Source organism: Salarias fasciatus, chromosome 22 (genome assembly GCF_902148845.1).
Source record: "Salarias fasciatus chromosome 22, fSalaFa1.1, whole genome shotgun sequence".
Lineage (NCBI taxonomy): Eukaryota > Metazoa > Chordata > Actinopteri > Blenniiformes > Blenniidae > Salarias > Salarias fasciatus.
The window spans coordinates 28,442,569-28,454,603 of record NC_043765.1 but is presented as its reverse complement, the minus strand read 5'-3'; the positions used below and the strand labels follow the sequence as shown (position 1 = coordinate 28,454,603).

Genomic DNA, 12,035 nt, shown 5'->3' with positions numbered 1-12,035 from the left:
TGTATGACCCCTCCATGCACCCCAGCCTCCTTTACACCTCAACCTTTACCCTCCTGTTAAATAATAATTACTCACAAAATTCCAAATGCACTGACAACTGAGTTTTTCCTTTCGTAATCAGGAAGTCATTTTACGTGAGTTGTGTGTAAAAAGTGTGCAGTGTTTTCTTCCTTTTCCCCTGCAGGAGGCTGCAGAGGATGCTGAAGCAGAGCTGAATGTGGCGAGTCTCCTCCACATTCCTTCCCTGCATGGGGGTCCGAGGTGGAACAAACGGCGTGGAGGGCTCGGGGTTCAGGGAGAGGAGTGCTTCTCTTCCAATGTGGCCATTCTCAATTGTGTTTTTATTCGCCGAGGTTATGGTCCCTCGCTTGTCAAACCAGTTCCATCAGACTAATCCCGCTGTGTCGACGCCTCGGGACCCAACAAGTAGAAAAGGGAGTGCGAGGAGCGCTTCACGGCTCCCAGTTTTGTCCCCGCACCCAAAGAGCTGTCAGCGCTGACGACACGCGTACAGATTGGAGCCATCGTTCTTTCTGGACATGTCAGGGCTTATGCAAAACAACCTTAAGACCGAGGTTTCTAAAGTGTTCGGCAGCCAGTCGAAGAATAGAAAAAAAAAAGAAAGGAGAAGAAGAATCCGAGGCTCCGATGAAAAGACATTGTCTCTGTTAACTCTGAAATGTGGTCACACAGACAGAGTTAGGTCTCCACACGGGCACAAACTGGACCCAGAGCCTCCTCTCTGTTCAGGGGAAATACGTTAACAGGCCCATATTACAGAAAATTGTAAAATGTGGGACCTTTTTAAAACTGGTGAAACATCCTAATATGTTGTTAAGAAAACAATAATTAGCAAATTAGATGCTCAATTTCAAACATGAATACAATCCTGGGAGTTTTAGTTTGTGCAAGGAACACGATGACATTCACTAAATCCAGATTCTACTGTTCATTTACTGTGATTTTATCACAGGTCAAACGTTTCCTCGAAACAGTCACAACAGTTTAATCTCTGTTCACTCTTATTCTATTATAATCTGACATAAATGCACCATGGTAACCTGGTGGTTAAACCCAGGTTTGGTCTTTCAAAGTGACAAAATAACAAAGAAAGCATGAATTCTTTGGGTGAAAAAATGTCTCCTTTGGTCATCAAGGTTACAGACTTCCTAAATAATGCAATTACAAATGATTTATTCAAATAACTGGTTTGGACGGAAGTTGGAGAAATGTACAGTGAGCAGACGCCGGCTGACAGCAGGGAGCTTTCCTCCGTTCTTCGCTGACCTCGGCCGCAGTAACGAGAAACTGTTGGTTTGTACTTTTAATGGCGTTTGATTGCAGCGTGGCGCCCGGCCCCTGCAGATCCGCCCGGCTGATTTGAATTGTTAAACGGACATACGGACCTCCAGAAGCACATGCATATGCAACAGATGACAAGCCTCGTGTCCGTTGACCCAAAGTCAAGAAATCCGCCAAAGTCACGGCGGCCTCCGCACTCCGTCACCGAGTCCTTCACCAAACTCCACAAAGACGAGGACGCTCCTGCCACTTGCTGGAACTTTTCTACATTTCCTGCTAGGTTTCCCAAAGCGAGGAAGCTAACGCCTTCAGGTTTCTGACTCCCTGCAGGAATCATTTGTCTCCTTATCCAAACTCTGGCGTGGGATGGACATATTTTCCCAGCATGACTCGATTTTCATTTTAAATTGAAAAGAAGAACTCAAAGAGATTGATGAAGAACTAACAAGAACACCAGGACTGATATGACATGCTGGGGCATGACAATCAGCTCCCAACAACATCTTAAGACTTTAAAACAACTTTACAAACTTCTAAAAAACACAGAACTTTTAAATATGAAAGACAATTCTAAATAATTTCAAGACAGTCTTGTGATAAACTGAAAAAAATTGATGTGGTTGTTTCAAAGAAAATCCGAGACAGAAAGTTTACGCAAGCATAAAAAAGAGTGAGGCGCTGTAAGTTTGGGAGAAGAGAAAGAGCACTGCTGTGTGGAAGAACAATTCAAAATACATTAACATCATCTGCATATGTGTTTATTCATCACGTGTTAATTATCCAATATTTCAGTTTTTGGTGTGCTTTAATTCTAAGATTAGTTTAAGATTTGAGTCCTTCAGTTATTCCTTCTTTCTGAAACCTGTATCCGTGTCTCTGTGAAAAGTTTGATAAGTCTAATGTCTCCGTCAGGCCTTTAATCTGTACTTGACAGGGAAACTTCAGTGGAACAGTTGTATTTGAACAGCTGGTCTCAGTGCAGCGTCACCATGATATGTGTGTGTGTGTGTGTGTGTGTGTGTGTGTGTGTGTGTGTGCAGGGGGGTTTCTTCACCAGGAGCTTCCTCCAGAGAGTGTGCCTGCAGTCTATTTGTGGCTCTAATTGGCACATTGACGGGGCAGTAAAGGGCTCGTCTCGCTGGCTGAGAGCCTGCAGCTGTACGGCACGCTCGGCTGCATCTGGCCAATAGAAGGGGCTCGACCCCCCGTCCCCCCTCCTCTCCCAACAACACTGTTTCACCATGGAGACGAAAATACAAGGGGGGTGGGGGGGTATAATCTGACTGCTAATCCTCAGGTCAGATCTTCAGTCAGGTCTTCAGCCCCGATTTGTGAAATCTGAATCGATACCCAGCTCTAGTTAGAGGGCGACTTTCACCATTGAATTTAAAGAATTAGCTCTTTGAGAATCTTCTCCAAAATAAAATATCAGTATCGAATGGTATCGAGCCGTATCGACAGTCGACCTGGTATATTGGAGTCGTGCGGTATCTGGAGGTCGGTGGAGACGTCCAGCTCCAGTGGAGACCAAGAAACATCTGAGTCATCAGTTCAATTAGATTTAAAACCAATGTAGGCCTACTGTGTTTTATGAACACAGAGGCAAAGAATGCATAAATCACTTTAAAAAAAATTGGGAGAAGAAGAAGAAGCAAAAGAATAAGTAGAAGAAGAAGAGTAAGAAGAAGAAAATATACAGTTTTGTCAAGTCCACCCATCTCTTTTAAGCAGCTTTGTGTTCGTTATTCTGTTAAGGGGCTCGCTGTTCTTTGTGGCTTGTTTTCTAAAGTGTAGTTGTTTGCTTGGGCTTGATTTGCTTCCTGTATGAAACCCCTCCCGGTTCCCTCCCAGCTCACCACAATAAAGCGAGGCAGGTTAGCTTGTCCTTTTCCAGGACTCTTCCACACGGTGACGATCAGCAGGGGAAAATATTGTAAATAAAAAATGCTCTTCTTATTTCTGTCTGTGTCGGGTTTAATGCTGATGTTTGGGACAGTTACAGATCAGCAGACCTGATGGTGAAGTATGGAGGACGAGGACAAGAGGGCGTTTATTTGCACTACGTTTTACAGAGTTTAGGATCTTCACAGCTTTTATTTTCATCAATTTAAAATCATTGTTCTTCATGTTGACTGTTTACTGCACACAAATCTAAATGTATATATTTATCATGCCACTAAGATTGTCTCCTTTTGTCCTCCCCTCTGTCCATAAGTTAGCAATAGCATTAGCATTAGCCAAAGGTAATGGAGTCACTTTTCTTGCTCTGATGAGGTTTTTCTTTGGTCACAGAAGGTTCTTAAACATTAACTGTTGATTTAAATGTCACAAGAGCACCAAAACAATAAACAAAAGTATACGCTATAATCTGGAAAATGTGGTAATCCTGGTTCTGCAAGCAACCAGTGACATGGTGTTAGCTTATCGCAACTCTTTTCAGTGTCATTAATTCAAGTAGCACCAGCATCCAGATGACGGAGCCTCTTTCACAATAAAATGACCGTTTAAAGTAAAGCTCAAGATGCTTTTCAAAGTTTCGTCGCCGTCATACAGTGACCTCTAGTGGTGGCAGGTGGTATGTAACATTAGAAATTGGTCATTGATCATTTCAGTTGCTTTTTAACAAACATGACCATCCAACAGAGAAAAAATAAATACAATTCTAATGACTAAAACTATCATAGAGTTTTTAAACTTCTAGTCAAAGTGACATAAAGTAGTTTGACTTTTTAGGGCCGCGAAGAATAAATGTACATTTCATGAATAATTCATCAATAAATCTCATAGAGGGCAGTGACTCAGTTGGTAAAGCAGGCTGTTCCTCCAGTAGCAAGGTTGTGGGTTCTAATCCCCATCTCCACTTTACTGATAAGTCAAAGTGCCCTTGGTAAACACAGTGAACGTCAGTGTGTGTGTGTGTGTGTGTGTGTGTGTGTGTGTGTGTGTGTGTGTGTGTGTGTGTGTGTGTGTGTGTGTGTGTGAGAGAGAGAGAGAGAGAGAGACAGACTGGCAGACAGACAGATTATGACGGTGCACATGCAGTGTGTTCAGATGGAGTAAAAGTCCATTCAGATCCACATGTTTGCAGAAGAAGCATCGAGTTGATTTATCTGTTCTCAACACCTCTGTCCAAGCTGCATGGCTATTTTAAACTATTTATGCTGTAGTAGTTAAAAACAAAATAGATGATAAAATCAAGTAAAGATGGTTTTCTGTATGTGAGTGCTGTCTCAGTCTGAGGCTCTATTTGCTTTTAAAATTTTGTTTTGTCTTCTGTTTTTGTAGTTTAGTGTTTATTTTGCTGAGATTTAATTTCCTTCCGTGGAGTTTCTGGTTTGAGTTCAGAATGGATTCACTTAAAGGTGTTCTAGCACAACGTAGCTACCATTTGAAAAAAAAAAGAAAAAGCCTCTCTACATTCCCTGATGTTAACGCTGATGTGTCTGACAGTTCAAACCTCCAGTCAGATCAGCTACCGGAGCGGCGGGGTCAGAGGTCAGGTCGGGCGTTTACTACAGCGGGGTTGATATCGGCCACATGAACGGCACGGGAGTCTCCAAAGAACTCCGTTTGACCCGGGGCCCGGTGAGTGAGCTGATGGCCCCCCCCTCCTCCCCCCCGGGCCAGCGAATTCCTGGCATAGCAGCGCTTCACTTACAAAGGCGGCGAGGAGAGAGGACGGGTCTGCGCCGTCTGCAGCAGACATAAACTTCACCTCTCTCAATGAAACGAACACAATCCAGCGCTCTGCGACGTTTTCCACCAGCGCCGTTTATATCCGCACGTCCCCGTGCACGCGGGCTTCAGCGGGTCGCCTAGCAACAGCCGCTGGAAACGGGAGAAGACAGACGAGCGGCGGCGGTACAGATGTTGGAAGGAATTTGTAAAAGTAGAACATTAGGAGGAAGACGGCGCCGTGACGCTGCGCCGCACAAAGTGTCAGGATGCACAAGATGATAAAAGTTCACCCTCTGACTGACACGACGGTCCCAGACCGATCCCAGATAGCTCCACAGCGCTTCAGCATGCCGGCCACGCCTCCAGGGTCATTTCATATTCTCATTAGCTTTTAGTTTGTCAAAGAAAAAAAAATAAAAGTTCACAATGTTTTTATTAAAGACAAGAAGCCTTGAAAAAACACTTCACAAACTTCCAATATTTCAGATTTATATTAATCATATTTTCTGACTTTTGAAAATTTAAAAGTTCAAATTCAGCATCATCTGTGTGTGTGTGTCATATGGATGTCCACGTATGCAGATGACGCTGCTGTGAACAGTGGGAAACAACTGTGAAAGCTTGCATTTGTTGTTATTGTTGCTGTTGCTGTTGTTGTTATTGTTACTGTTAGTGTTGCAGCGCTCCTGACTGACCCAGGATCTGCTGCCAATGCCGACCTTCTGGCTACATTCACTCATCAGAACTGGTACGCAGATAGATTTGATCCTGAAGAAAAGCAGCAGCTCGGTCAGATTGGAGGAATCTGGGTCACGTCCGGCTGGGCCATCACCGATGCTGATGCTAAGCTAGCAGACGAATTGGAACAGTGAAACAGACGCTTTGCTGATTTATGTGGTGCTTTATTCCTCCTGTATCGTTGTTGCATGTCCCGCAGACACATGGCTTGGACATTTTTTCATCTTAAATTACTTAAATATATGTCCACAAACAACAAATGGAAAAGTTGCAAATTGAATCGAAATCACTATGTCTGCCAGAAAAATTGCATATAGATCTTTACCTAAAATCGTTCAGCCATGTCATTGATCATATCCAAAGAATTAAAATTCTAACTGAGGTTTATAAAAACAACTTTTTTTAATTGATCGAGAACTTTATTGTGTTATTTTGTCTTTCGGTCCTCTAATTTAGCATAAAATACCATTTAATGCTAGTTTCAATAGGAGAATACACTACATTTAATTCAGGATTAACATTAAGATGAAGTTTATAGTTCTGAGTCTTATTCAGCTAGTATTGCTACCTTACTAGTATTACTAGTACTACTAATTGGTCATAGTCTGAGTGTCTTTGTGTCATCTCTATATATATATATATATATCTCTAAATATATATGGGCAAAGCAGGACAGGTTAGAGGTCCTGAGTAATCAGATTACTTTTCAAGCCTCTACCTTGAAAAATAGGATTACTAGTGGAGCGCCAACGTTCCACCGGGAGCACAGAGCAATAATTGATTATGTATTCAAACTTTTATCCAGTAGAATATGTGTGGACAGCTGGACACGGCGCTGGACTGCAGGGACCATGTGAAATGCACTCAGAAAGCTCCTTTAAAACCTGGTCGCTGTGAGAAAACAGTGCACGCCATTGACCGTGCCACAGCAGATTTCCAAAAGAAAAGACTTAGCAAAGGCCCCAACGAGCCGTGAACATGAATTCCCATGATCCTTCAGGGTGGTAAACCGGTGAGGAGGTGAGGGAGTGGACGGCAAGAGGTGAATGAGGAAGAATTTACTTCCAAGAGAGACGCTGGAAAGAAACAAGACGACGAAACCTCGAAGAAACCCAAATCTCTCAGTTCCACTTGTGCTCGCTCAAAAGCTAAATGAAGGGAATTGTGTGAATCCGCCTGTTTCTGAAAGTGGCCTTTATCTGAGCGGCGGAGGGAGAGAACACCCAGTCCTACCTTGCAGCCCTCACACGCACTGACGCCATAGTGATATCCGGAGGACTTGTCCTGGCACACGAAGCAGGGCTTGTAGACTCTGGGAGGGGGCGGCGGGGACGGCGGGCTGGGAACCAGCTCCTCAGAACTGGTGCTCTGTGTTTCAATGGCTGCGGGGAAAAACAGAAACAAAAACAGCAACATGAAGACGGTTGTTCTGAAACCAGCGAATGATTCGGTTCAACATCTGGAACCAGACGAGCAACGTCCACGGCCCGTCCACGAGCCACTGTTCAAGTCCAAAACACTGCAGGCACAAGGGCGACCTGTGGCTTTATGCATCACGTTTTATTTTCCGAGAACAACCTTGAGACGCGCTGTGCGTCTCCTGATGGAGCAGTACCACCAGTTATGTCTCTTCCACAGGATAGCTGAGTTTTGTATTTATTCATAGTTTATGTTTACTGCTGTGTGTTGTTACACTTGACAGTCAAGACGTTTGTGAACACGTGAGAAATACAGCAAATTCAGCGAAATTGCTAGAAGCACTAATGAAATCCAGATCGCTAAAAAGAAAACATGTTTGACCTGTATCTTTTTGCATCTTTTGTAAAGTCACAATACTATTTCCTGTCGAGATGACACTAGTCCTAACCCTAACCCTAACCACATTCCTCATTGATCTGACTGAAATTCACTTCACTTCACATAATGAACGATTTGTTTGAACTCACTAAAGACAGAAAGGAACAAAACATGACGCAGAGCATCCTCAACCTCACAAGCAGTGTGTATTTAAAATGTGTGTGTAGACAAGCACAGCCATGTTTACTGTCTGAACAAGATAGGGACTGTGTCAGATCATCAGGTGTATTGATCCCGGTCCGGCGAGACATCGGTATGGAATGGAGAATTCCTCAAAGACGGACATTTGGATGGATCAAGGTGGTCTGGATCCAGAGAATTTTCCTTGAAGAAATAGATAATTGTATCATCAACATATAATTTCCTGACATATCCTTGAAAAAAGAAAACCTTGAGAGAAAATGACTGTTTATCATCCTCCTGCCCTTTTGTTTGACAACACAAACCGAAGAGGCAGTTCTTGTGTTTTTTTATTTTTTTTATTTTCCACAGCCGAGGCTCCTGATCGCAGCTCACACCTTGAGGGAAAATCGGACCGGACTCTGAATCCTCCTGCCGTCCGCACAAACACAAGAGCCATCGACACAGAAAATGGCGAGCGGCTTCTCCAGCCTCTCTGATTAGATTACATTCTTCCGTACTTCATCAGACTAAACCCAATTACCCATGCTAAGGGACAAGCTCTTATAATTACTGGACCCTCGTCCCTGCGTGGAATTCCCCGGCGGCGTTGCCTAATCTCCCGTCGCTCGCCTCGTTTGGCCTCGTGTCGAATTTGCCGGTTTTAGCGAGTCGGACGCGAGGATCGACGTCGCCTCTGCAGTTCAGGACAGACCTGAGGTTAATTGGAAAGAGATGATCTGAGAAACGTATCAATTCCACCTCTGTGGGAAGCAAGGAGAAGCCTCGGCGAGCCGGAAATGAACCAGCTTCTTCCGACTTTTGCAGAACTTTCACTTGGCAAAGTTCAACAGTCTGGATTTCAGGAGCGATTCGTCTGAGCGTGATCGGCGCCGTTGCAGGTCGTTCGGCCGATCAGGACGTTGGGTGTTGTTTGGGATGTTTGAAGATGTTTGGGTCGTCTGACGCTCTTCCGGTCATTCAGTGTGGTTCGTCGTCCTTCATCATCGTTTGGCGGTCATTCGGTGTCTGGCGGTCTGACAGGCAGAATAATCACCAGTAAGACCAGGCTGATCTCCTGAATGAAGGGTCTCACTGGTTCCAGCCGGATCAGGTCTTGAAATGTGGCCGAGTTGAGTGAACCCGATTCAGTCTGTGAGGTGAAGTAACGGGTTTTCAACTGTGACTGACTGATCATGAACTCTGATTGTTGTTTATTACAGAAAGAAAAAAAAAAAAAACAAATCAGCAAGAGATCAAGAGGCTGGAATATGAGAAAGCATTTGGTTTCAGAAACTTAACCTAAAGTCCAGATTAAGAGCTGCTTTTCCTCCAGATCGGCAACTTTCACCACAATAAGGGCATCAAGGGTTTTTACAATCTGCATCTACAACAAGGACCTATTGGAATTGTGTCAACTGAGTTACTGAAACAAACATTAAAAGTCTGTATTTCAATTTAAAAACATGCATGATACTGTTTTACAATGAAAAAAAACTTTATGAAGAATCAATTTAATAAATTTCCCTCTGGATTAATAAATAATTTACATCATTCTACTGTAATTTAATATTTTTGAGCATTTTTAAGTGATTCAAATTATTCTACTTGGTCTAATCCTAAAAAATCTACTTATGTCGTTTTCCTTCTCCAACAATAAATAAAAGTTAAGACTTTTCAGTCTGCATCAAAACGGATATATTTCAGCAAAATTAGCTCATAATAAAACTGTCAAAGAGGCAACTTCCCATGAAATGTGGCTCATAGTAAAGTATGAGTTTTTAAGCTGCATTATTTTTTTTCAGAACTATTAAAATATGAAGCTGCAGTTTTCTTTGCAGACTCTCTCAACCATCTTGAACCTGTCTATTCTTAACCTGTGGATCTTCTACATAATTCACATTTATACATTAGGATACAATGACTCTTCATTATTCAACTTTTTCCTTTATTCTTAGCATATAATCTTTATAAAGCTGGAAATTTTTCAACGTATGACTGAAACTGTATTTTCCATGCTTCAGTGTCACAAATTATCTACTTTTTAAAATTTAATTAAATAATTATTGATTTTGTCTTTATTTACAACACAAATTTTCATTTACTACTAAAATAAGTTTATACTTAACATTGCATTTTTTCTCAATATCGTAGTTTTAAAAACAATTTTTCTTCTTGAAACTGGTTTTTTTTTTTTACATTTTAAAATTATTTATCAACAACTGATCTTAATCTTTAACGTCTCATCAAATTTGCCATGTGACTGTCAATTTTTTTTTCTTAATTCTGAAATATCAGCCTCGCTTTTCTGAATTTTGACTTCTGAGAGCTGAGTTTGCCGTTAGCGCGCCGGTCCTGCTCCAGACGGCTGTTCTGGACCCGTCGCTGCAGGAGCGGCGGTGATGTGCTGCGTTACAGCAGGTCGTTCACGGCCGCCGCGGGCTCGCTCGATGGTTTCCCGGGCCTTTCGGCGGCGCCATCGCAGATCAAACGTGCAATAAGCGGAAGCGAGGTTTTCCCGCCGGAAAAAGGCGGGAAAACCTGAGGCTGCATTGCTACGGAACAGGGAGGAAACGGCGAGCAGCAGCCCGCATACAGCAAGAGGGGAAAGAAATACAGACCCCTTCCTCCTGATGAGCCTCGGGAGCGTTCATGTCGGCTGGGTGGCCCCCATGCCGGGGGGGGGGCATTTGAAACTCATGGCTGCTCCTAAGAGGCAGCCTGACCACCTGCAGACAGATGGGATGCACTAAGCTACAGGCATTACAGAGCCCAGCAGGTGTGTGTGTGTGTGTGTGTGTGTGTGTGTGTGTGGGGGGGGGGGGGGGGGGGGGGTCAGCAGGCACCAGTATTGGCCCGATCAGATGCGGGGGAGCATTTTTCCATTTTCTGCGTGATTAAACTTTGAGGCGACGTCTCTGCGTGTTAACAGACACATTAAGGCTGCAGACAGACGAGAGGGCCAGGACGGTCTGGAGGCAAGGATGCAGGAGGATGCAGGAGGATGCAGGAGGATGCAGGAGGATGCAGGAGGCTACAGGAGGATGCAGGAGGAAGCAGGAGCATGCAGGAGGCTACAGGAGGATGCAGGAGGCTACAGGAGGATGCAGGAGGATGCAGGAGGCTGCAGGAGGATGCAGGAGGAAGCAGGAGGCTACAGGAGGATGCAGGAGGAAGCAGGAGGCTACAGGAGACTACAGGAGACTACAGGAGGATGCAGGAGGATGCAGGAGGCTACAGGAGGATGCAGGAGGATGCAGGAGGCTACAGGAGGATGCAGGAGGAAGCAGGAGGCTACAGGAGGATGCAGGAGGAAGCAGGAGGCTACAGGAGGATGCAGGAGGAAGCAGGAGGCTACAGGAGACTACAGGAGACTACAGGAGGATGCAGCAGGATGCAGAGGGGGCTCCAGAGGTCGTGGCTGCAGAGGTCGTGGCCTCTGGCTGCACCCTCCGGTGAGTCAGACAGACAGACAGACCTCTGGACCCGGAGAGCAGAATGGACGGAAAGTGGCTGCAGAGCCTCTGCGCTCCACTGGGACTCGAACTACTGACCCTGGTGCCCACTTCACTCTTCACAGGATTTTTTTAATTCTTATGAAAAAAGTCACAATAAAGAAAAAACTGGATGGAATTCCCTGAACAAACGCTGCATGTGACAGATTTAAGTTCCAGCCTCATCCTGCTGCGGTGGGAATCGAACCCTCACACTGTGTCACGCGTCTGGGTGCAGATTGAAACTGACAGAACTCAGTAGGCTTCAGATTTTAATCGGTTAACTTAGCACATAAAGGCCTCCTGCATCTAAGTAAATCCCAATTTTACCGTCAAAGTCTCATTTTCACTCATTATTAGAAAAAGAAGTCGTCCCGTCGTGATCTGATGGGATCAGTAGATCAGCTGCTCTGACCTTCAGTCACCTTCAGACCGCCGCCCGACGCTCCTCCTGTATTCAGACATTCTGTTTGATTGGTGATTTCGTGGTTTGTTTGTTTTTGGTTTTTTTTTTATCTGATTCCTCTTCTTTCCTTTATTGATTGGTTTAAATTAATGCACATTTTCAGTGTCATTTTATTTCTTAGTCCTGCATGAATTCAACTCTATTTTCACGACACTGCTGTTTAAATGTGTTTTTGAATCTACCTTGCTATTACAAACTTCAGGGGATTTCACACAGAAACATTTGATAAAATTATACAATTTAAAATATTATAACAGTGAAAGAACATGGTTCAGTTTTAAAATAAATTGTAGAATAAGCAGCAGTTTAATGGGCTACAAATTATTACTGTTATTATTTTTAGTCATTAAAAATCTGGGAAGATTGTTGTGCTTTGGGCC

At 43.8% G+C, this 12,035-nt stretch overlaps 1 protein-coding gene across 1 annotated transcript in view; it reads right to left on the bottom strand.

Annotated features, from left to right (window-relative positions):
* LOC115408996 (retinoic acid receptor beta-like) overlaps window positions 1-12,035 on the bottom strand; it is a gene marked incomplete at its 3' end in the record, with an annotated part of 82,135 nt that overhangs the window by 63,161 nt on the left and 6,939 nt on the right. Inside the window, exon 2 of the mRNA XM_030119957.1 lies at window positions 6,952-7,100. Within this exon, the coding sequence (XP_029975817.1) occupies window positions 6,952-7,100 (149 nt within the window). The remainder of the gene's footprint in view (window positions 1-6,951; window positions 7,101-12,035) is intronic.